Consider the following 26601-nt stretch of genomic DNA (forward strand, 5'->3'; position numbering starts at 1 on the left):
GCATATACAGAAACTTCAGGTTCCTTTTTGTGTTTTATATTCAGACGAACTAGGCAGACTAGAAGTTAGAACAGGTGAAAGTATGGTTTATTCTCTGAGCAAGTACAGTCTCTGAGAGGGGCTTATTTCTTTCACCTTATTCAGCAGATGACATCATGTTTCTGCAAGTTGCTGTGAATTCTTTGTAGCTGTATTTTGTTAGATACTAATGGAGCCTACGGGGTCTACATGGTACACAGGGGAGTCCTTTAGTGTTGTATGATAATGGATTCTGTAGCAGCTGTAGTGGGCCCACTTTGTAAATGATTCCCAAGAGGCTTCAAACTTCTCACTTCTTCAAACTTCAAACTATTCCTCAGTGATGCTTTTGGTTTTAGTTGTGAAGGTCATCTGCCCACCAGTGCCTATTTCTGTCACTATGCACATGGGGATCTTTGCACTCAGGAAAGGAGCATTGCAAGTAGCTGGTCTTGTTCTTACAGAAGTGTTAGGGGACCAAAGAAGTGTGGATTCCATCATAAGTAGAGTGTTGTGTTCTGTTGTTTTTTTTTAATACGATATTGAGTAAAGTCCGAAGTGGGACTTTTATAAAGAGGCAAGATCAAGGTCTGTTGAAAAGGGCCCAGAAGGCATTTGTGTAACTTAATCCTTCTTTGAATCACTCTTGACATTGACTTCCCATCTGAAGAGTTGGAATGTAACTTCCATGTCTTAACCACTGTCTATCTTTTCTATATTTTGAAAATTCATTGGAAAAGAACCCACCTAGAGGTAACAAAAAGAACCAAGAAAAAAAACTGCTTAATCTTTATATTTGGTTGATTTAATTTCTGACTCAGTGTGCACTTCTGAAATATTTATTTTGTCAGAGGAAAAATAACTACTTCAGGTTGAGAACAAAAAATGTAGGGTTTTCTTGTGAGATGTTCCACATCAATTGGCTGGCTCAGTAATAAGGTTTCTTCTTTTCTTTTTAAACAGAAAGTCCTCCTTAATATAAGACCACAGAAGGAATGTAGTGAGTGAGATTGTCTGGGAAATGAAAGTTCTGTCTCCTTTGTTTCTCAACTTTTTGATTGGGGAAGAAAATTGGTAGTTACAATTCTGGTATCAAATTTCTAGCTTCATTTCATATATAACATGACTTTCTTGAATTCTTTAGAGCATATAAAGGTACTTTCCTGGTAAATGAAATTGATGCTGCATTATGATGTCTTAATTAGTTCACAGTTGCCAAGCACATTGGGGTTTTTGGCTAACACGCAACTCTCATAGAAGATAGCTAAAAAAAATCCCCAAACTCTCAGAATTAATTTATAGAAGTTTTTTCTTTGAGAACTGTTAATAGATTAAACTTGTTTGGGCGTTTAACAGTGGCATATTTCAAATTGCTGATTCCTTAATTTCACAAATGATTTGTGAGAATAGTTAAATACAAATTTCATAGGGAAGTTAGTGTTAGTTTTCTTGAGGATACATAAAATACTAAAGCAGATTTGACAGCATGCAAATATGAAGTCTGTTCCTTAGTATTTTACTTCTACCCACTTGCAGCAAATGACAACTGTCATCAATAATAAGTGTGTGCTGGAGAATGTTTAACAGAGCTATAAGAATGCAAGAAGGCTCTTTCAAGTGTCATATTAAAATACTTGTAATCCCTTGAAAAGAGTGATCTATGTAAGCATCAACTCAAGCATTTAAAAATAAAGAATTAAAAGTTAATAATTCTATTTCTAAATGAAATATTGTCATATTTATCTTCCATCCTAATCCTCTTGGTGGACTGAAATCCATGATAGGCTTGAGTTTTTGAAAGAATGCAGATCTTTAGTTACCAAGAGCACAAAATAAATAAACAAACAAATAAAATATTTTTTGTTGTTGTTTTTATAGCTCAAACAGCTTGCATAATTTTTCTGTAGACTTTAAAAAAATTCTCTTGAGTTGAGACAGAGCACTAGAAATTTGAGTCCTGAAGGTGTTTTTTGTTTGTTCTGTTTGTTTGTTTAAATAAACCTAAGAATGGTTCAAAAATATTGCTTAGGATGGAATGCCTCCTACAACTGCCTTTCCGTATTTCAGTCCTTCTTCTTGATGTCATTTTTTTGCATGCCTCCAAAAAAATATTCAGATGTAATATGGCTAATTATTGTATTTTTACATAATTACACTATGTAATTATGCTCTACATAATATCTTTATTTTGACATTTTTCAGTTGTTCCATTATCTGTCACTATTGTTAAAACAGTCTGTAATTTCAGCTGGTGAATGCGTTGTCTTACGTATCTTCTTCCTGATCCTTTTATCTTTTTCCTTCTTTTCCCTGGATCTTTGCATAGTCTTTGTTCTTTCAATTTCCAAAATGTTTTCCAAAATCTTACCTTTGCTTTCTGTCTCACAGAGTATTTTTGCAGTCCCCACTTACCCTGATGATTTGTTCTTATCTCTTAGTGTTTCTTTCTTCAAGGAAATGCTGACATTTCTTGAGATCACAGCATTTGTAATGGTGGCCAGTGGCTATCTGCAAAACATGATGGAAAAAGCTTAGTTGGTTATAATTCATTGCATCTTTCAAAACACCCATTGATTTGACTGATGTTATTTTTAGACGCACGCTGGATGTCATCTAATATCTGAGACTGGAAGTGGAGTTTCATTTACCTTCGTTGTTTTGTTTGTCATAAAGTGACATTTGAAATTACTGAAAGCATTAGGGTGGGAGTTAGGCCACCTGCATTATTCAGAAGCCCTTATTCAATAAAATACTTGAGTACTATGCTGAAAAGTGGGTAGGCATAGAGATCCTTGTTGAATCTACACATGTAGTTGAATATCTATTACAAATAGAAAAAGCTTCTATCCAAATTGTGATTCTGCTTATCTCACTTTCTTAGTTTTCAAAAATATAGATTAGAGTTATCTTGACTGCATTTCACATGTTAAGGTGTTTTTTCTAGTCTAGTGCAAGATTGTTTAAAATTCTATTTGACCTCTTTAATTTCCATTTTAATAAGGGTTTTAGAAAAGCTGTTTATTTCTGTATGTATACATACAAATGTGCATGAATGTATGTCTATGTATGGGTGGAGCTTATTTGTTTGTATGTCTAAGGAAATTTAAAATGACCACACTCTTCCTGGTATCTGTTGAGTTTGTTAACACAATTACCATCCCCCCAGCTTCAGTTCTTTAAGCCTCAGTGCTTGCAGTAAATTTTAGTAGTTATTTGATTCATGAGTTTCAACATAATGGGATTTTAATTTTTTCTTTCTGTACTTGGGAAAAGAAGCTAAGCTGAGGCATTTTGAACATGTAATGATAATTGAAGCTTTTTCTTCTTAGTGTACCTATTTCCTAACTCTCTAGTACCTGTTATAGATAACTAGTACTTCAGCTTAGTTATCATGAATTCTTAAAACAAGAGTAGTGTAGTAGAACAGTCTTTAAGAATATAGTAACTGTAGTGTATTAGCTTGAAATGTATCAAGAGTGTGATTCTTTCTGTTTTAAAAGAGGTGATTTATTTACTCATACCTCATAAATTATGAGTTTCTTTTAAAAATAAGTCATATTTTTTTTTTAAATGGGCAGTCTAAGCAGTGAAAATGAATGTGTCATATTCATGGTCTTAAGCTAGTCTTACAAGTTTGAGTATAGGAAAAAGTGTCACAAAGTAGAGGTTATGGCTTACATTTACAAAAAAAAATTAAGTTGTTGCATAAGACATTATTAAAATAATGTCAAAACATAGCTTGATGTAACTAAGTATGTAATATGGCTTTAGTAGCTTCATAGCAATTGACAGAAATTGTGTTTAATTTCTTAGTGTGCTAAGGTGTGTTGACATTCTCCTTTTAAGTCCTGCAAAGAATGAAAGGAGCCACACAGAATATGGATTAAATGTTTCTTAGCTGACAAACATAAAAACATACATATAAGCAGCTTGGATATATTAAACTTTTCAATGGTATCTTGTATGATCTGCTAACCTAGAAATACAAGTGAAACAGGTGGAAAAAAAATCTATATAATTTCTCTAGTAAGTCAAATTACTGAAGTAGTATACATCAGTTTAATGAATATCGGGTACCAATTATCTGGCCATCGCTGATGTGGGCTGTGTGTAACTAAAAGCAGACAAGCAAGCCCTGAAAGAAAGAGTCTCAAAATCTGGATTTGTCCATTGCATTGTTAAGTGGTGCTGGAAAAGTATTTCCAAATAACATGAAGAGCTAGAACTCTATTTTTGAGGGCAATGCTAAGGGGGCACCTGGATGTTTTAAGGTTTTCTTTTTCATTTTAATGAAATTACTCAGAAAAAGCTGAAAGGAGCAGGCAGCTGGTGTTGCCTTTGTAGCCATATAGCAAATTTTGGCATAATTTGTCATATAACCCCAGTGCCTGAGCTTCAGAAGAAGCGCTGAAAAATACAAATGGAAGGAAGAGGGGTCAAGAATGTAGGAAAGCATCTTTTGTCTTCCTCAGTTTCTGTGCTTAGTTCATAAAAAAGATCTGTACTGATCACTGTGATCAAGATTTGTGTTGTTGTTGTTGTTGCTTTTCAAATCCATAATAAAAATTAGTGTTTGAAAAAGCCTGAACTGTAAAGAAATCTCAGACTGTAATGATTTAGCCAGTGGAATATTAAGGATTCAGTGAAATCTCCCAGTCAGTACTGGATATCTTTCAGAAAAATACATTAAAAATATGAATAAAGCAGAATTGACAGGCTCAATTTCAAGAGTGCCTTAAATTTCAGTGGTCTGTATTATTTGCAGAAGTGTTGGACTAAAGATTAGTAACTGTCCGTTCGAGTCTTAAATTGTTGGCCATAGCTGTTTAGTTGGATTAAATTTCACTGGAAGTTACAGATGAGCTATAACATGCCTATCTGCTTATTATACATAGTACATCAGCTCTATTTTAAAGGAAACTGCATACCGCAAGGCATGTTTTAAGAAACAGCTAACAGGTAGGATGTTTGGAGACTGGTAGAAGTATAGGTAGCTATAAGAAGACGGTGTTTGGTAAAGGAAAAAATTGCTGCTGGAAGACTGGGGAACAGAAAATATGCAGTGTGCAATTATTTTCTCCTACAGATGTTTCTTAATTTCTTTAGACTGTGAATTACAGACAGTCCTAATATTGAAACTATTTGGTAGTTTGGCCCATTGATCTCTTCTGAAATTGTATAATTTGAGATCTTGCTCTGGCAAGATTGTATTATTCTACAGAGTGGAATTCTAACTGTAAACCTTAGGTCAGATTTTTGTGGGTAGGCTTTCTTTCTTAATCTAAATAAATCATGGAGGTGGGTTTGGACTTGAAGTGCTTGTACCGGTCTGCTCCTTCCCTCCCACTGAGGAGGAGGTGGAAAAGAAGGGCAGGGCTGTCTGGAGGCACCTTAATAGTGCATTTCCAGCAAAGCTTTGCTGCCACATAGTGGTCAAGATTGAAGCTGGCTTGGAGGTGGATGGTCCAACTCTCCTACTGACCTATGAGCAAATGAGAATTGCAGTGAAATTGAACCTCTGCTCTCAGTTCCATGATACAGATCAGGAATAAATGCCTCTTACAGCATCCAGTGTACCTCCACCTTTGAGGCTGCTGTATGAGATGAGTTTGATGTACTCTTTGCAAGAGCCAGGTCAAGCAGGATGAAGGGAAGGACATTCCTGGCTGATAAGGCACTGCCTGTTTCCAGCTTTTGAATTCAGGATGTGTCAACTACAGACATGGATGGTGTTGAATGCTGTGGAATCTGCTAAGTAAAAATGCAACAACCAAAATATTTAGGGCTTTCTGTTATAGCTTCTAGGCAGAATATTCCAAGTTTGCATAGACTGAATTCCTAAAGTTTTCTGATGGTGATAATCAAATGTCAGGAATAAATGGAGTCCCAAACATGTGCTCCAAAAATATTATATAACTTCTTCAAAATAAGTAAATATATTAAGATCCTTAGATCTTTATGTTTTCTCTGATTACTTTTTTCAGGTAATGTCTTAAACTGGCATAAAACTTATTTACAGATCAAGGAAAAGTTTTAAGAAGTTGATGTCATTTTCTACAGCTTCTAGTACTGCAAAAAACTACTAAAATCCCCAATAGGAAGAGACTTGTAGAAGTTTGTAAGCGATTTGTCTGACAGTGAGGGACCAAAATCATGACTATCTACTACATGTGGTCAGTCATAGCACATTGAAACAAATAAAAGTATCTGAACTATGTAGCATATCAGGCCTCCACCAATTATGTTACATATAGAAATTCTCAGAAATAATAAACATCAAGAGAACTTAAGAAGAACGAAGTACATATTTCAGTCTCCTTGCCCCTATTCTTTAATGTCCTATATCAGTTAATGATAATACTGAACTTGCTTGAGAACTTATTTCCTTTCTTTTTCAAGCAAAGTACTTTCAGCATTACTTATGTATTCATGCTTATCTACCAAATCAGATTCAAAACTCATTAATAATTATGTCCACTCTTTTTCATCTGTAGAATCCATACTATTTTACAGAACAATTCGTAGAGATCACAGAATCACAGAATTGCAGGAGTTGGAAGGGACCTCAGTAGATCATTGAGTTCAGCCCCCTGTTAAAGCAGGTACTCTACAAAAAGTCTTACTGGTAGGCATCCAGACAGATCTTGATTATTCCACTCCACAGCCTCTCAGGGTAACCTGTTTCAGTGCTCCATCATCCTTAATGTACAGAAGTTCTTCCACATGTTAGTACAGAACTTCCTATGTTCAACTTCTAGGCCATTACTCTTTCTCTTGCTGCTACACAGCACTGAGAAGAGATGTCCCCTTGGTGAATTCATGTTGACTACTCCTGATAACCTTCTCTTCCAATTGCTTGGAGAGAGTATACAAAACACATTGTTCCATCACCTTTCCAGAACAGAAGTGAGGTCCTGGAGGTTACAACAGACTTAGCAAATTTGACCACCTGAGATGAGAATGAAAAGGTGGAGTTGTTTTTTTTTTTTTTTTTATAAGTGCACCTCTCCAGTAATGCTTCACAACAGGGTATTGGTTAGTGGCTCCTGACAGCAGGCAATTGTATTTTCATATGTCAGTAACTCCTTAATCAGTCAGTATTTTATTGCTAGCACTAGGTTGGTCTTACAGCCTGTTGTAGCAGAGTCCATAAGAAAATAAAGAGTAGAATTATGAAAAGTTCCCTTTTGCAGTCAGTGGCAAAATTACTACAGAATTCATGGGACATAGTTTTTGTATTTGTTAATTCCAGATAGCAACACTTTTTATTCTTTAGGGCAGACACCTTTCCTTTCTGCCTGCTTGCCTCCTCCCTGCCAGTTGAAGTTATGATCCAGAGGAGAGTGGATTTTTAAATTGCTGGTTGAAGATTTGTTACACAAGTGTGGAACACAGAACAAGTTGGTTCTGTATTGTTTGTATAAGTAAAAAATAGTTTAGGAATCACATAGCATACAGTACTAAACTGCATTGGAAGAGAATTTCTATAAATGTATACAAATGTTTGCTTGTTTACTGAACACGGTCTAGTAGTGAAACTCCTGCAAAAATGAAATTAAATTTTAATTTCTTTTGTATGCCCTCTCCACTGCAATAGAGAGATGTAATCTTCACTTCCTTGTCTGTAATATTAATTTGACACTGCAGTATGTTCTGCTGGAAAAATCTAGACAGCATTACTCCAGTCAGATCTACAGTGCTTGCTACATTTCTTTTATGCTGTATCACAACAAACAGGCTCATGCTGTTATTTGTAGTAACTATGGAAACTTTAGAAGCTCTCTTTCTAAAGCTGAGCTTACAATAAAGTGCTTAAATTGTTGGTAGGATTAGAGACTCTAGAATATGTTTAATTTTCTCTGTGTGTCTCTATTTTTGGAGAGGAGCAAGAGGGTAATGTGAATATTAACTGGCGACTAGCTTTAATCTCTGCTGACACTTAAGACTGTCTAGTTCTGCACACAGCCATCCAAAGGTCTTAGCCTCACACAGCATGTGAACAAGGGAAATCATGCATATTCATGACTGAATTTACAATGGAAAACCTGTATACAGAAAAGAGTTTTTGAATGAGTGAAAAACGTTATTGAAACCATTTTGCAGCTTCAGCTACAGTAGTCAATAATGATAAATGCCATAATGCTGATAGAGTTCATAAAATAATGGGGATGTCTTAGATATTATCTAGGCATGAATGGATATGATAATGGGAAAACATCTTTTGCTGTGGATTTTAGCAGTGCAGCAGGAGTATTCCCAAGACAAATTAAAAAAAAAAAAAAAAAGTACTTTTTTATTTTCTGGGTGGCTCTTTGCACGATTGAAAACTATCAGTCTTTGAATTTATTTTTATTTATTTTTTTTTTCTTTTGGGAGATATTTTCTTATGCAAGTGAAATTCAGTGTTGTGTTTTAAGAACACCAGAGAATTCTACATCTTCTCCTAGGAGAACAGCTATGGGGGTGACAGCATTTTTCTCAAATACACTGGAAGAATTTCATGTTACTTTCTGGCACTCATTAAATGCCCTAAATCAGAGCTAAGAATGATAGGTATCAGCCTCTTTCCGTTTGTGCTTATTCATCTCCATTCATTGCATGTTTCAGCTTTCTGTAGTTTGTTCTCTCCATTGAAGCTGATTAAGGAGATTCTCCTTCTGTATGATTGGATTTCTATGATATTTTGTTGGTTTTTTTATACACAAATGTAATCTTCAGTGGAAATATTCTGCTTGTCTAACTTACATATTTTGGCACTTGTCTTTTCATTTGACCATAGTAGTGATACACTGTCAGAAGACAATACATTGATTCTCAGTTTGAAAAACTGTTGGAAAAATAGTGCTATATTTGTTACTGCTTTACCACTTTTGATTTCCAGTTTTGCACTGCGTGAATGTTTAAGTAATTATGAATTACTGCTAAAGGGCAAGGGACCATTTCACTAATGCATGCCAGTGCAGTATTGTTCCCTAGCATGTATGTTTCCTCTGATGTTTGGCCAATACACTCTTCATTTAAACATTTCTCTCTGTGAAGGATTCCTTGTGGGCTTTTTATTTCAGTCTATTATTTTTTGGCATTAAACTACTTCTGTGGTTATGAGGAGCCAGGATTGAGGTGGGCACAACATTCAGTGCAAGATATGTACAGAAAATATATAGACTGTTGTAAGAATACATGTGCAGTAGCTGGTGCAGAAATAGCAGATTTTCCAAATGTTATCATGATAGACTGTGTAACAATGTCCAATTTGCATATTTTATTCTTTTGGCTGAGATTCCCATCTTCCCCCATTGATTTTCCCCTCCAGTCATGCCCTGGCAAATGCCCATAAGAGCACTATCTCATCTCTCTGCTTAGACACTGTCCAGCCCAAAACACATCAATGAGATGAGTAAATTATGCATATTCTTATACTGGATGTGAAGCTACATGTACTAAATAATTGGTGCCCTGCAGGCAAACCACTTTTGTGTGATGCAGAATTGCTTGCCTCCCGTATGGGTAACTTGGGAAAGATTATATCATCACGTAGCTTTTCAGTTGCAGAATTAGGGCTAACAACTCTGACACTTCATAAAATGAACACTATAGTTCACTTCGACAATGCCTTACTGATAATCCTGGGAGTTAAAATCCTTTGCCTGTGTCCCTAATGTGTGCCTCAAACCTGGCCTCAAGGGACCACCTTAGAAGGTGAATGAGTTGCAGCTTGTGCCCATTTAAACACAAGCAGGAACTACTTGCTGGTGATCATAGTATCTTTTATGTTGGCAAGGTTGTAAAATCATCCAGGCGCAAAGAACTGAATCTAGATAACTTTAAAGGTTAAATATTTTAAGTGTCTCCCACATTCTTTCGCTATTTTTAGTTGTTAGCATGGATGTGTTTCTCCTTATCTACATTTCTTCAACGTTTGCAGTGAAAGTAATCAGTCATCTTCTTGCTTGTACCTGTACAGTTCATGTTGTTTGCCAGTTCTTGGATGTACAGTGTTGAGGTGTTAGGACTGTAAGCACAGTAAATGATTTTATCTTTTATTTTAATCTTATTAAGAAGTTTATTAGCACAGTTCAATTAGCTATCATTCTATTTTTTAAAATGTCCTTTTAATTCCTGCAGTTTATTTGTGTTCTTTTTAAATTTTTATTCAAGATAAAACCTACTAAACTTGACTGAAGTTAATGGATGTACCACATTTAAACGTAAATTACTTCATATGCAAGTCTTTTAGGTGCAGAGACATAGTCTGTAGGTATCTTACTTCTTCCTTGATCTCTTTTGTTTTTCTGGGTTTGAAGGAGTGGGGGGAAACATGTTAACAAATTAAAATGGAAAAGAAAAAAAAATTTAAAAAATGATCCTTAACTCTATTCAACAGTTCTGAACCAGTGGGCAGTATACGCTATCCGAAATCTCACTGAACAAAATGAGAGAAACCAAGAGCTTATTGCACAGATGGAGGAGAAAGGGCTGGCAGATAATTCTGCCCTTGAGAGTATGGGTTTACAGATAGAGAAACAAGATGAGAAGTTAATTCTGAGATCTGCCAGAAAAAAGCCTTCATGAACCAAAAAAAAAATTAAGAACAGTTGATTCATTAAAAGAGGATTTCTCTTTTAAAATGTTTTCCCTGCTGAGACAATCAAGACTTCTTCAATTTTAGTTCCAGTTGGCTGGATGTGTTCTGTTCATTCTTGAAGAAACTGCCATACAATTGTTCTCCCTTCCTGTTGTAAACAAAGAGATATGTCTGCTTTTTCTATATATCTAGGTAGATGAATTTATGGAGAAAAATCCTTCTTTTTCACACGGTTGAAATGTCATTACTTTCCTGTTTCATTAGTTTAAATATGACCTATTGAGTTAGAATTTTGTTTGCTAAGCCTGAGGGCAACTATCATTAAAAACACAACTAAAATAACTTCTTTGCAATTTGCCCTCTATATTTACAAGATCTGTGCTGAACCAGGGCAAAACAATGAAAGTTGTTTGTTTTCTCTCATTATGCTTAAATAACTGTCCTTACATAAAGAACAGTGGAATGTTGGATGTATGTAAATATTTAGTGAATTAAACAAAACATGCCTTCAGCATATTAAATTGTTAATAAATTGTGTTTTCTGCCTTGATACCTTTCAGTCTTTGTGACAAGTATATTAAAAACAAAGCTGAAGCTGTTGTGGCAACAGATGCTACATTCCTTTGCACTGGGGCATGTCTCTGTTTTGGAGACTTTGGTGTTTGTTTGAATTTTATTTGTTCCTTTGGATGGTAAGTCAGCCCACTTTCCTTTTATTTTGCACTTCTCATGGGTTTTCTGAACTCTGGCAGACTGCTGAAGAGGTAGTTTCTCACTGTGATTAATTCTAGCAGATTCTTTTCACCCCTCTGCCTTTCCAAAACATTGACAAAACTCATTTCCAGTTAATTAATTCAAGAGAGGCAGAAGAATGGAGGGCCCTGCCTCTTCATTTTGGGTACCCTCCTATATTGTTGTTGGACCCTGCCACTGTGGAATGTGGCATGAATGAGATGGGGGTTAAGAAGGGGGGCTGAGAAAGGGGAGGATTGGTGGGGGTGGGGTGGGAGTGGGTTAAGGGGAGTAGTTAAGGTTAACACTGTGTTTGCCATACCTTGCCCTGGTATTGAAGAAATGTAGTCCTCCACGTATCAACCTAATAAGAATCACAACTTACTGATACTAGCTGTTGTGTATCACTGCTTTCATTTGGTTATCTTCAGTCCAAACGGAAAGGTCCCAGAAAAGTTAAATTGTTTATGTTTTTGTAATTTAATCATATTCTCAGCTGGAAAGGTAAGGTTATGTCCTGAAGCTACTTGTAACAGACAGTGGGCCACGTGCAGCAGCTTCACTTCTCAAATCCAGTTTTGTACTTAAAAATGGAAAGAAAAAAAAAAGAAAATACAAAGTACTTTGAACTCTGGGAAATTTATTTTACTGCTTAAAACTGATAAGGAGTTTAGCCAGGTTACTAAGATCTTCTCAATTTCACTGTAAGACTTCAATGTCATTCATTCTGAATGGATGGAACTATGAACTTGATCTAGTGAGATTTTCATCACATTTTGGTTTTCAAGGCCATGATACAAAATTGCAAGGTCTTCATCCATTTACTAAGTAAAGGATATATGTAAAGGGATAATGACTAGGAAAAAAGACTGTACTTTTTTGTTTGTTTGTTTTTCTTTTAGTGACAAGTTAACTAAAAACAAATGGAGAAAAACATTGTTTTAGCAAAAAAATCATTTTTAAAAAATAATAATTTGACAGGAACATTTCAGAGAATATTAAAAATGGTTGTGTTTAAAATCCACAAAGTAATTTTTTTATACAGACAAATGCTATTTGCTACCTGAATGGAAGAGCTTATGGTTTTGGTTCTTCCTGAGAAGGTGTGTTATCAGATTATGGTCTCTTAATAATTTTCCTAGGCTTCAATTCTTGTACTTGGGCCAGAATTCATTTAACAGTTAAATTACTACAGCACATCAGATTTAGAGCTGGCAATCTTAATCTTCACAGCATTATCTGAAAATTCATAGTTCTAGTACCTAAATGACAAAAACACACAAATAAACAAAAAGTCTCTAAAAAACCTCACTTTTTATTTAGAAGGCAACATCTTTTGACTTGAAAAGGAAAGATGAAGCTTTTATTAACAAAGAAGCATCAAGTATCGTAGCACCTAGAAATAAAGTGACAAGGTTTTTAATTGAGGAATTATAAAACCTCAAACACTTTAGCTGTGCTAGTTAGGAAACTCATGTCAGATAGTTTAACAGAGTGAGAAAAAAGTACTTATTGTGAACAGAAAATAAACTTCATATTTGAGGGGAAAAAAATGCAAATAACTTCCTTTTATTTAGGGTAACAAAGAGTTAAAATCCTATTCACAAAGCAAATCCAGAAAGACCTTCGGTTGTGGAAAAAACAGTGGGAGTCCCTTTTTCCTTTTAAGCAATAGGGAATAGGAAGCTTTTTTTTTCTTCCTTTTTTTTTTTTTTTAACCTAATCGTTGTGTACCCATCATGCGCACAAACCTGTAAATATAAAGCAAATAATAACAAACACAAATTAGTAAAAGGGTTTTGTGTGTTTCAGTGCATAATGGAGTAATGGTTGTGTTTTCTAAATGGGAAATGTAGGGCTTTCACGGTGGAGAACACGCTGATTACTGTATTGTGAGTGGTTGGCTTTTGATTTTCCTAGATGGATTAATTCTCAGAACACAACAGCTTCCCTGTACTCCCCCAGTGGAGTCCTAGACTCCAATAGGCTTGTTTTATATGGTAGGGGATTAATACAGCACAGCAATCAGTCATAAAAAGCAAGCTTTATTGAGTTTGTAAAGAGGCAGAATAGTCAGATCAAGTCTTGTGACCATCTTATCGCTTTTGAGTGTTTTCAAACAATAGTGATCAGATCTTTTTTTAAGGTCTATTTTTTATATAATGAGTAGAATTTTAAAAAGCCTCTTTTTACTTGTGAGAAACAATTTTAAATGTTTGTAGAATTCTGATTTTTTACTGTTTCATCTAATAACTTAGATTCTTTTTGCCTTAAGTACTTGTAAAATACATTTTTTGTAACTGTAACCAACAAAAAATAAAATCCCTGGCACTTAATGCCATTGTCACCCATCTTTATTTAGCAGTTTATTTTATATTTTGAACTTGGTGTGAGTGTTTGGGTAGGGAGATTTAAAATCTCCCCTTTATTTCCAAATAAAAGCAATGCAAATGTGAGGTGGCACCTAAAATTACTTAAACCTTTCTTTATACCTAGCCGCGTCTGCATCATTGTCTCATGTTGTCTTAAAACTTGCTTTCTTACAGCTTTATCACAGGCTGCTTCTTCGTATTAAATGCTAGAAAGGAAGAAATTGAGAGGTAAGCAGAAGCAACCATTTTTCTTTCAGTTTTCACTTCCTCACTAAAATCGCTAGGTCTCCACCTTATGCCACCGTTCTGGCAGCTGTCAGTGTCGGGGTATCCGTAGGGAAAAGTGCTCTGAGCTCGGCAAAGGGCGTCCGGACACCGCAATCTTCGAAGCTGACCTCCTCCCACTTGGAGGCCCAGCGGTGCTGTCCAAGGTGCTGATGCCGCTCCTTCCCAGCTGTTCGGATGCGGAGATGTTCGAGACGCCGGGTCGTTCATCAGGTGGATTGCCACTTCATTTCCTTAAGAGCTGCTCCTGGGTATGTTGAAGTCACGGCAGGCTAAAAACATGACTGAAGACAAATGTTTCTTGTTCTTTTATATGTGGGAGATATTTAGATAGGTGTTGTTTACATGCAGACCTGTTAGCAGTGTCCCTGTTTAGGATTAAATAATGCTTTCCATATTGAGATCCATTTCCAGTTGCTTGTAGTTTGATCACATGGTAATTGTGAAAGTAATATGCCTCCATTTCTTTCCAGACTCCAGCCATTTCAGAAGTTTGGAATACAAAAAGGCATCCTTCTTTGTGTACCTCCTCCGATAAATGATATGGCGGAGACTGAGGTACTTAGCAAGTCCTTTGCTTTGGTTTTCACAGTCAGTCAGGCTTTCCACATCTCTTATTTCCCTGAACTTCTAAAACGGGTCTAGTATTAAAAGGGGAGGTTGGTAGCCCAGCATGTGCCAGGGGGGTTGGAGATTCATGATCCTTGAAGTCCCTTCCAACCCTGGCCATTCTGTGATTCTGTAATTCTGTGATTCTTCCCAGTATAAGAGTGGAGCAAGTCTGAGACTATCTCATGAGACTGAATGTGTACAAGTTTATGGGACTCGATGATACGTATCCCAGGGTTCTAAAAGAACTGGCTGATGTGGTTGCCAAGCTGCTCTCCATCATATTTGAAATATGTTAGCTGTCAGGCAAAGTTCCCAGTGACTGGAAAAAGGGAAACATTACTCCCATATTCAAGAAGGAGGGAAAGGAAGACCCAGGGAATACAGGCCAGTGAGCCACACCTCTGTGCTTGGGAAGATCATGGGACAGAGCCTCCTGGAAGCTGTGTTAAGGCACATGCAAGATGTGGAGGTGATCCAAAACAGCCAGCACAGCTTTACCAAGGGCAGACAGTATCTGGCTAATCTGGTGGCCTTTCATGATGGAGTGACAGCATCAGTGGACCAAGGAAGGGCAATGATGTTGTCTGCCTGGAATTGTGCAAAGCTTCTGACATGGTCCTGCACTACATTCTTACCTCTGAATTGGTGAAATATGGATTCGAAGGCTGAACTATTTGGTGGATAAAGGATTGATTGGATGGTCATAGCTAGAGAGTCATTGTCAATGGCTCTATGTCGAGCTGGAGGCTGGTCACAAGCGGTATCACCCAGGGGTCATCTTGGGACTGGAGCTCTTCAACGTCTTTAACGGTGACATAGACAGTGGGATTGTGTGTATTCTCAGCAAGTTTGCTGATGACACCAAGCTGAGTGGTGCAGTTGACACAATAGAAAGGAGGGACATCATCCAGAAGGACATAGACACACTTGAAAAGTGGGCCCACATGAACCTAAAGAGGTTTAACAAGGCCAACTGCAAGGTGTTGCACATGGGTCAAAGCAATTTCAAATATGGAAACAGACTGTGAGAACTTATTGAGAGCAGCCCTATGGAGAAGGACTTGGGGGTCCTGATGGACAAAAAGCTCAACGTGAGCCAGCAGTGTGCTCTTGCAGCTCAGAAGGCCAGCAATATCCTGGGCTGCATCAAAAAGGGTGACCAGCAGGGAAAGGGAGGTGATTGTCCCCCTCTACTCTGCCCTTGTGAGGCCCCATCTGGAGTACTGTGTCCAAGCCTGGGGGTCCCCAGTGCAAGTGGAGCTGTTGAAGAGAGTCCAAAGGAGGGCCACGAAGATGATCAAAGGGCTGGAGAACTTCTCCTGTGAAAAAAGTTTGAAGAAGTTTGGCTTGCTTAGCTTGGAGAAGGCTCCAGGGGGACCTCACTGTAACCTTCCAGTGCTTGAAGGGAGCTTATAAGCAAGAGAAAGAACAACTTCTTACATGGTCTGATAAGTAATAGGAGAAGGGGGAATTGCTTTAAACTAAAATAAGGGAGATCTAAGTTAGATGTTTGTAAATAAATTTTTTACTCAGAGGGTGGTGAGGTGTGGAAACAGGTTGCCCACGGAGGTTGTGGATGCCCCAACTCTGGACACATTTAAGGCCAGATTGGATGGGATCCTGAGCAGACTGATCTAGAGATTGGCAGCCCTGCCCATAGCAGGGGAATTGGAACTAGATGATCTTTATGTCACTTCCAATCTAATACATTCTGTGTTTCTAATATCTAAACAGACTAAGCTGTGAATGTATGTGTGTGTGTGTAAAGATATGCACATATAAATATAGGTGTGTACATATATATTTACATACATCTACATGAGTGTATCTATATGTAGGCTATGCTCTTTGCATCAAATGCTACTATCCAGCCTTAGAACATAAAAGCCTAATGAAAAACATGAACTGCAGCTTATGTCCATTCTGCCTGTGCTTTCCCTCAATTCACTTCAAAATTTATTTTCTCGAGAACTTTTGAGAATTCTTAGCAAAAATGTCAAAAAAAAACCTACTTTATAACAGAATTATGGATGAAAATACCTACCTGCTTGGAAACCAGCAATGTTACTAATACCTGCGAGGAGTCTCATTCTTAATGTTCTTTCTTCTCACTTGGACAAGAGAGCTCAAATACATTTTTATCTCTTACTAAGGACAAATTGCATTCATAACACAAATCAACAAGAAATTTCACTAATACTGTCATTAAAACTACAGCACATTTGTTGTCATTCTAAACATTTGTGTATCGTGCAATCTTTGCAGGGTGGCTCATGCTTCACTCTCTTCTACTTTCCTTGTTAAGTCCTTGTTGTAGGAGACATTCATTATTGCATTTAGACAGACCTTGACACTCACTCTGTATTTTCAACAGCTGTCTTGGCCAATGATAAATATTATTTGATAAGCAATTTCTTTACACCATGCTTCATAAATTGGTTCCTCTTCCAATCCCTAGCCTGAGCCTGTATGTCTTTGATGATACCAAGATATGTCTGCAGTGTATTTTCGATTGTCAGTGCTTTCTTCTAAACTGCACCATCCACTATGAGCCTGCATTCCATGGGTTAAAGTGTATTTTGATATTAGAACAAGCTTTCATTATGTTTTCCCTCTTTCTCCCTTTTTCCCACCCCCCACAATTTGGAACTTTAAGCTTTCTAGTTAAGCTATTATGGTCGCCATAAACAGGTGCATGCTCTACAGAGGGTCTCATTCTGTGGTTTCCACTGGCATCCCTGGCCTTCTGAACTCCCCTTTGCTACCTCCTTCCCCCTCAATAATTTTTTATGAATGATAGCTTTTCAACACCCTGGGAACAGCTTGTTGGGAAAAACACTCTTCATGGGGTGCAGTCAAATCCTACACATTTCTTCAAGGGAGTTTTATGAAAGGAGTGGTACTGTGCTGCAGGTATGACGTATGCTTGGACCCCCCCCACCCTTTCCTGCTCATTCCCGCGCCTTCCCTTCTGTGATTTTTTGCTTTTTAATAATGCCAATAGACTCTCGCCACAGGTGCTTCTCAATTAAAATCCACTTTGTTTAAAAACTGGAGGCTTGTTTAACTGAGCTCCTGGTGAGAGTTGTCAGATCCCAGGATAGGTGACAAAAATAGATTGCTGGAACTCATGAGTTGCTTTGAAAATACCATATCCCAGGGTACCAGAGGGCAGTTTCACTCTTAAAACAAATCTGTATGTTCAAGAAGCCCTGGGCGGAATCCCTGGGAGTTGTCATTTTCAGTGCTTGGCTTTTTTAAATCCATGTTTTAACATCATGTTTTGCTCTTGAAACCTTTCTCACAACCCCACCATTCTTTCTACTACAGATTTGTCTATTTAGAAAATAGAAAGGTAAAAGAAATGTATATTTTTTCCAAGAACACACCCTCTTCAGTATTCTGATATTTGCGCAAAATTAATTGGAACAGCAAAAGAGAAAACAACAACAACAACAAAAAAAACCTTCCAATTATTAAAGAAGAAAGGAAAAGAGGGGGAAAAAAAGAGAAACTGTTTCCTAAGGTGTTAGGATCATGATTTCTTCTTCTTTTTTTTTTTTTCTTAATCAAAAGAACAGAAAATTTTCGATGATCTGATCTTTCCCTTGCGCTCTCAGAACTATATTTTTAGCATTTTGAACACATGTAATGTCCTCAGATATTGCTTACCAAAGCTCTTTGGAATAACTATAGAGGGTGGATGGGATGACTCAGGGGACTGGTAATTGAATATGGAGCCTTTTCACCTTGAAGTCACTAGTTTGAACCTAACCAAAGTTGCTAGCGACCCAGTGGTTACCCTCAGATAGCTGTTTAGTGGCCTGTCTGAAGTGAGTTGGTGGTCTCCATCCAGCTTTTCGCAAGCATCTGTCCACATCACAGAAACCACAATCACAGCTAGTACTAATTAGCAGCCCTGTTGGCAGTATCGGTAAGCGAGGCGAAGGACTAAATTAGCCACTGAACTGCCTTCAGCTGTTAGAGGTGGTCCCTGTGAAACAGAGCCAAGGCACCCTTCTTCTGGAGTTGTGCAGCAGAAGCTTGGTTCAATGCTGTCTGAATTGCATGTGTATTTTATCCCATTGGAGATACCGATACTTTCCTACTCACACAGTATTAGTCTGTCTACTTTTATTTTCTCTCCCTCTGCAATTTATTGATTCTTGCATTCATCAGCATCTCTATACCTGGTGACTGGACTGTTTATCAGTCAGATAAACAGTCCCTGACATCTGAGCTAAATCTACCACAGTTAGAATTCTTGGCATTTCATTCAGTTTTGCAGCAGCTATTACACCACTAGTAGCCATCAGTTGCAAAATCTCCATCATTTTGTAGTCATCTCTTTCTGGAACATTTTTACATTTTTTCTCTTCATTCTTTTCAGAAGCTAATAAATAAATAAATTAATTAATTAATAAAATGTCTGTATTGAAGGTATGAGGATAATGTGGGTAATTCCAGCATTTTAGAAAATGCACAACTGAGAAAAATAATGCAGTGAATATACTGTGTTTTGGGAGTGTGAGAATACAGCTGTCACATATACCCTGATACATATATATATGAATCCCAAGGCCCGTAGAGGATTCCCCTTTTGGTAAAAGTCATTTGTGTTGACACATAACTCTACCTGTGGTAATCCATTTGCAAGATCATAGAGATACATGGAAATAGCTATAGGCAGTTATTTCTGAAAAGCCCAGCTTAGGGCTTTCTTTTCCTTCTTGTTTTGGCAAAGCCTAGGAAGTTAACTCTTGAGCTGATTGGAAGGGTCTGTTTGAAGAATCCTGAATTGGCTGGTATCTTAAAGCAGTCAAGATAAAGAAAAAATTGTTGCTGTCTCTCAGGAGCTGACTGTGACTGCATTCCATCTTTAGAGTTTAAGCAGAAAAGAGAGCTATGCGAAGTACTGCACTGAACATGTCTCTTTGACTGAGTGTTTATAGAAGAAATACTGGAGGCAGGAGGAGGTGGAGTCTTCTAAATAATTACATTTTTATGGAGGAAGTTTTTCTCTCAACTTGTGAGGGAAGGAAAGGGAAAGAACCAAAGCAGTGGCAACGTTTGTCTTTCTTGTCACAACAGTGACAGGAATCACAGAATCATAGAATGGCCTGGATTGAAAAGGAGAACAATGATCATCTAGTTTCAACCCCCCTGCTATGTGCAGGGTCACCAACCACCAGACCAGGCTGCCACATCCAACCCGGCTTTGAATGCCTTCATGGATGGGGCATCCACAACCTCTTTGGGCAACCTGTTCCAGTGCTTCACCACCTTCTGTGTGAAAAACTTCCTCATAATATCTAACATATCCCCTGTCTCAGTTTAAAACCATTCCCCCTTGTCCTATCACTGTCCTCCCATGTAAACAGTCATTCCCCCTCCCGCTTATACTCTCCAAAGGAGGAAGCAGGCCTCATAACAAATGAAAGCCCGGGGGTGAGACAATCCCCAAGTTCTTCCTGCTCACACAAAATTCTTATTCAAGGCATTTCCAAATAAAGGTTAGGAACTGAGCATTGTGAGCACAAGGTATCAGTACAGTGCTATTAAAAGCAAGTTTCTTTTCTCATTCTACTTAAAAAATCTTTGTCCAGCTATGAATCATGTTGTAAAATGGAATGACACAAATATAAGTCCTAATATAAGTCCTCCTGAAAAAATTAACAATGAAAAAAGCATTCGCTGGAAATTCCAGAGTAAGAGTGACTGTTGAGTCAACGTGATTTTAATCATGTGCTGCTTGTTGATCTCAAGGGATGAAATGTCATTATGGCAGACAAACATCACATGGCAAAAATGATTTATGTATAATGTACCAGTAAAAATGAAAAGAGGGGGAGGAGCAAAATTTCTTGGCTAATAGGAGCTAGCCTAAGATAAAAGAGCTTTGATAGTCTATACCTGCAGAATGTCTGTCTTGTCATACATATCCTTGAAGCCCTTCCCTTTACTCTGCCAACGGTACAGAGATTATGGAAGTTTAGGTGCCCCACTAAAGTAAAACCAAACCTAGAAGAAGGCAAGACCACTTTTTGCATTTGAGAATAGGGCAGTGCTGTGAAGGTGCAAGCAGGTTTGACATGCTGGTGCTTGAGCCCATGTTCACTTCATTTGTATGGACTCTCAAATACTTGGAAAAATTCTCAGTGATGTTTTGATTTCAGAAGCTATCCAGCGGCCTAAGTGTCCATACCAAGCAGTTGAAACAATGCATTCAGAGGCCTGTCTTTAAAGTTCTGAACTTCAAACACTACCACTAGTACATTATACATAGGTTTGTATTTTTCCTTTGATATCTCTCTATGGTGTGATCTATAGCAGAAAAGAACCCACATCTGTCTGTTTACACCACCCTGGAAATTCCTGTGGGCAACCAAAAGAGTTGAGCACATATAACTGCTACACTACCAACAAAACATAGTATGTGAAGTACCTCCACCCACCTGCCATTGGGCAGATTTCTAATTCATATCTGAAAATGGAAAAAATCAGATCAGGAAAAGAGGAGGGGGAGGATACACTGAGGGCTGTAGGGAAAGGACCCTCTGGAAAAACTAATGAAATTAGCTGAAGTAGTATAAGATGTTATTTTATTTTAGTGCAGTAGGTTATGCTTAGGCCCTATTGTGATGCATCTCATCAAATCAGATCATTTGACATAGGGGCTGAGGTTTGAACCACTTTATGCTGAGAATGAGCAAGTTCTTCTGACCATTGTCATTATAGAATGGAGGGAAGAAAACTTCCCATAACATATTTTGAAAATGTAGGAATACATTTCCAGGGAGAAACTGAGAGAAGCTTTAAATCCAGGTTTTCCCTGGCCAGTGAGGGTTGTCTGGATCATTCTTTGTTATAACCTCAGGGTTTCTTTATGGTATTATGGTCTCAGTGAAGAGAGCTGCAATTTCCATTGGCTTGAAATGCTTCTCAACGTGTCCAAAGATTAAATTCTAATCAAGAACTTAATATACAAAATATTAGGTGAATGTACCTGAACTTTAATTGTTTGATTAGCCTTCCGTTGGCATCCAGCAAGCTGATCCTCACCATATGACGATTTGTGTCCCTGAGAAGTAGAAAATATTTCTTTTTTTTGAGTTGATTTTGTATTATGCTGCTTGATTTGCAATATTCAGTGAGCTCGGAATTCTGCTTTGGCTGTTTTGCTTTGTTTTATTGTTTGGGGTTTTTTTTGTTTTTTTTCTCACTGATGATTTATCAGATGTTTCACTTTAACTTGATACATGAAAAAATAACAAAGTGTAGGTGTTTTAAAGATTTTGTTTCCAATAAACAGTTTTTCAGTCAAGTGTATTACCTGGTTTTAAGCCTTTGTTACTGAGATAATTTTTCATTGATGCAGAACATCCTCTGTATTTCTCCTCTTAAAAATTTGTCACTCTTAGAGCTTTTATTTCCCGCATCTGAGTAACATTTTCTTCTCCGCTCTAGTTATATTCAGTTTTCTGATAAATATTTTTTTCTTTTTTTTTTCCTTAAAGCAGCACGTCACCTTGCAATACACACAGCATCTTAGTCCTCTATTACAAACAAACAAACAAGCAAAAAAACTGTTTTAAATATTTCTTTGTCTTTTAAATCAGAAACTTAAGAAGTAGGTTTTTTTTTTTTCTTTTTAGCATTAAGCCCTTAAGTTCTTCATGACAACAGAAAGTCTAACCAACTTCTTGCTTTTGAGTGCCTTTTTTGCTCTTCTTGACTTCCTAGGTTGTTCTGTTTGTCTTTACTGTGGAAAATGGCCACAGTTCCTCCATTTTGTGCAAATTTGATGTACTGCTGGGGACCCTGGCAAGGTACCAATACAGGTCTCAGATGACTTAAATCCTTCCCATGGGTATATCAACACATTATTGAGCAATTACATTCTCTTGTGGTAGTCATCTGTGAAATAAGTAAACTCCCTCTATTAGACACACAATGATATCATGCACCATAAATGCATGCTTGGCCTCCATTGTGTCAATAATCAGTTACATTCTCCAAGGAAGAAATGCGAATATAGTTCTGAAACTACACTGACTAATAACCAGGTCAGTTTTATTACCTGTTTCTACCTTGAGTGCCAACATCACATTTAATGTAAAAGATTAACATAAAAGGAGAATGCATATAGGTAAGCATAAAGTTACTATTTATTCTCCGTAAATATATTATTAACTTCTTTGCTGGGAGATGGAAATAGAGGCCAAGAGAGGAGAGTGATTTACATTTAGATCTCTTTTATTTCCTGTCTAAATGAAAGCAAGTTATAAAGATAATCTTCTCAAGAATAATTTTTGTAAGACTATGACGTACATTACAGATCATGTGGATCTGCTTACAGAAGCAGAGTGTTTATGCATCAAAATTGTAATGAGTCTTTTTTTCTTTCTCTTTTAAAAACATGTACGTAAATGTTTTGTAAAACCTTGTAAACTTTCGAAGGCAGTGTGTATCTGCAAGAGTGACCTTGCTTTCTGGGTACACTTTAATAGCATGGGCTAACTATCATTAGTCAGCCTGTGTCTAGGTGCTTTCTTCAGCGTTCAAGTTTCGACCTTTAGTGATGTAGTCAAGGCTTATCACTCTTGCTAATAAAGTATTTTAATCTGTGGAATTATGAGGAATTATGCCTAGTGATGTCTATGTAATGTGAAGATTGGTTTCTGGTAAATATTCAAGATGGGATGGAGCTGACAAGCAAAATAAATGGGAAATATTATACCATGTGAGGGAGTCAGGAAAGTTTCATACTGCCTTGGATAAACTTAATGACCACAGGCTTGATTCTGGCCTTCAAAAGGGCAAAACCCAAAGCTCTTTCCAGCCATGTCAGAGGTGAGTAGTGCTGAGTGTCCCTCAGGCTGTAATCTTCACATGAAGCCAATCACAAGTTGCTTCCCATGGCACTTACTTTCTGCCTGATGACAAAGCATGCATCCCAGTGTGTTTTTCAAGGTTTTAAGGTATTATTCAGTCTGGATGAATGATTACCTTTTGCTTTCTCATCAGAGAATATTTATGATTGTTGAAGCAAGGCTGAGTTCCTGGAGACAGGATAACGCGTGGCTTTGTGCTGCCAGACAGAGAGTTCATTTTGGTGGTCACACCAATGTTTTTTCATACTCCCACGGACACCACAGCTTTTTTGGATAAGGAAGAAGATGATGGAACACAGATGAGGGAAAGAAATGGCCTCAGAGAACTTGGATACGTGGGGGTATTTTTACCCTTTGGGGTTTTTTCTTCCTGAATTTCAATGAGTGACTTATTGGAAACTTCTTTGGGTTTGAAGTGTTTTGTTCTTGTTCCACACACAAAAAACTGTTCTGGGTTGTTTTGTTTGTCTTTGTTTATAATGCAGCTGAGATAGTGTGACCTGATATTTTTAAAGTAGTAAACGAATGCCTTCTGAGGGATCAAGGGGGGAATGGTGGAGGATTTTTTCAAGTTGGAAACATGAGTCATGCCAAGGACAATTTGTTGCTGTGAAAAATGTGTTAGAGATGGGAGGAGGATTGTGTGGAAGCAACTTCTCCTTGTGTGCCCCATACACTGACCAGTCTCCAAATGCCAGACCCCAAAAGCTCTTCCACAACAGTCACAAATCTCCTCGTATTCCTTTTATTATCCCTTTTTCTCTCTGCTCTTAAGACAAATTGTAGACTAAACTTCCAATCCCCAACATTAGCAATTATCAGAACCTGAACGCCAAACTGCTGTGCAAGTATCTCCTATCACTCTGTTAAAATAAACAATAAAAAATAAATCCTGGCTTATTGTTGAGCTAACAGTGCCAATGGGGGGATTGCAAATCTGTCTGAATGTATGCCTTCTTGGACCCTCATAGAGATACTCTGCATCTTATCCCTTCCTGTTTTATCACTGCTAGAGAACATGAGGTTCTGGAATTTAGGAGTGTACTGTTTTGAACACTGCTGCACACTGGGCTTCAGTGTGCATGGATTGCCTAGTACACCCAAGAGTAATAATAAATTGCCACTTAAGTCAACTGTCAGTAAATAGTCAGATATGGGGTAGAATAGGAGGATAATATACCAATGACAGAGTGCCTTCCAGGGATTTCTGATCAAATTTATAGCATGATTCTCCATACCAGACCTGTTTGTTTCCACTTCATGGCTGTCTGTATGAGCACAGTCCTGCTTCTATCTTGCACAACTAAATTAATGAGTAGCACAAGTAAGGTACTCTGTTTATTCATAATGGGAACTCTCAGACTAACTTAATAGTTCGTACTTAATGTTTTGTTGGCATTTCTATGTCTATATAAAGAATATGTGACAAATGCTATGATAGTGGAAGAAATGATTAAAATATTGACAAGTGACCATTCTCAGCTAATTCTCTTTAATGATAATCCTCTTGCCTTAAGAGCTGTCATTGTCATTGCAAAACTTCCTCACTTATCAGTGAGAACTGGTCAAAGTGGAGAAGGCAACTGAAAATTATTAGTCTGACTTACATCTTTACTAGGATTTGCTAGTTCCTATTGTTGAACTAAGAGAAGAAATGGCATTTTTGTATATCTGTTACCACCTACTTTTGATTTTGTTGCTCAGAAATAGCTAGCAGGTATTTCAGGTAATTCAAGAAGTTTAATGAAGGTACACTTGACATGGGCTATCTTCACACACCAGTATATGCTGAGAGCTGGGAAGTTATGTTGGACGGGACAGTATTAAGAGCCATTCCTTCTGCCACTTCCTTTCTGACTGATGTTTAATAAAAGCATGTTTTTGTGCTTGGGGAAGGGAGAACAACTAAAACAATGAGTATGTGATTTTTCCATAGCTGCTCAGGAAAGTCCATTCCAAAATCTTTTTTAATCATAACTTGCCTGGCATTCACTGAAAGGATACACTTTTTCAGTTTTGATCCACCATACATTATGGAATCTAATTGAAACAAAGCTGGATGAACTGATTTTATAGCACAATAAACACATGTATGTATGTTTATGAATATTGTGGACTTTTTTAAAGTGAAATAATCACCATTTAAAAATAATTTTATATTTGCTGTAGCCTTCTGTATTAATTTATTACTCTATACAAGCATTTTTCATATTTGTTTTATATTTTCCCTCAGAATTTCTAGCAGATTTGTGGAAGCTGCATTCTTTTTTCACCTAGCAAGAACCTGAGGTACTCTATGTTGGAACTGAGTAGATAGCTGATTAGAGGTGACCAGCACCAGGGTAAAACTGTAGGAAATTTCTGAATTTTATTTCTGGTGCTTTGCAGTCCTGGACAAATTGCATCAGGGAGCTTTTCAAAGACACAAATTTGCAGGTTTAGCAAATGGACTGTGAGGCAGAACAGGCAAGAAATGGGCTGACAGTGCTGTGTATCTACAAACTGTGATGTAAGGGGCTCATGAACCTCCATCCAGGTTTGGGAGGGGTCAGGGCTTTTGAGGCCAACCATGGAGATTACAGGAGATAAGAAATGGTGCTTTTTAATTGCACTGAGAGCTCTTTTAACAGAGCGTGTTGAAGTCCAACAGTATATACAGGTAAAAAATGTCTTCCAACACTGGAAGACATGGTAATCTTGTGGTTCAGTCACTGGATAGGAATCAGGAGTCCTTGGATCAGTTTTTGACTTTGCCACAGACTTCCTGTGTTACTTTCAGCCAGTCACTTAATCTCTACATCCACCATCTGTGAAATAACAAGGCCTGGAACAGTTTGTCTTTGAAAGCATGTATCTAATTTAGCTGTTATTATAAAAGTTAAATATTAAGGAACTGTTACATTATCATAGGATAAAACCACGCCACATCTATTTTCACTGTGAACTTCGTTCTTTTGCTATTACATTCTTTTTCCTCATTGTTCAATAAAATGAAGCACAGAAACATACAAAATAAATATTATTAGGCTCTGTGCATATCAGTCTTCCAAAGCTTTTCAAAGCGTTCAGTAGATTGTGTCTGTCTGAACACAGGCACAATGTC

At 37.4% G+C, this 26601-nt stretch overlaps 2 protein-coding genes across 24 annotated transcripts in view; both read left to right on the forward strand.

Annotated features, from left to right (window-relative positions):
• ATXN10 (ataxin 10) overlaps positions 1 to 11155 on the forward strand; it is a 96840-nt gene extending 85685 nt beyond the window's left edge. For both annotated transcript variants that reach the window (XM_085233068.1, XM_085233079.1), the window contains one exon: positions 10403 to 11155. In XM_085233068.1, coding sequence (XP_085089194.1) covers positions 10403 to 10590 — 188 coding nt within the window. In that variant the 3' untranslated portion in view covers positions 10591 to 11155. The remainder of the gene's footprint in view (positions 1 to 10402) is intronic.
• Positions 11156 to 13981: 2826 nt separating this feature from the next.
• LOC109368472 (uncharacterized) overlaps positions 13982 to 26601 on the forward strand; it is a 119862-nt gene continuing 107242 nt past the window's right edge. For 6 of the 22 annotated variants that reach the window (XR_014885576.1, XR_014885580.1, XR_014885562.1 and 3 more), the window contains exon 1: positions 13982 to 22753. The gene's annotated coding sequence lies outside the window, so the exon portion shown is untranslated. The remainder of the gene's footprint in view (positions 22754 to 26601) is intronic. The other 16 variants (XR_014885550.1, XR_014885557.1, XR_014885575.1 and 13 more) reach the window with 10 other exon arrangements.

The sequence above is a fragment of the Meleagris gallopavo genome, chromosome 1, assembly GCF_905368555.1.
Source record: "Meleagris gallopavo chromosome 1, MGAL_WU_HG_1.1, whole genome shotgun sequence".
NCBI lineage: Eukaryota > Metazoa > Chordata > Aves > Galliformes > Phasianidae > Meleagris > Meleagris gallopavo.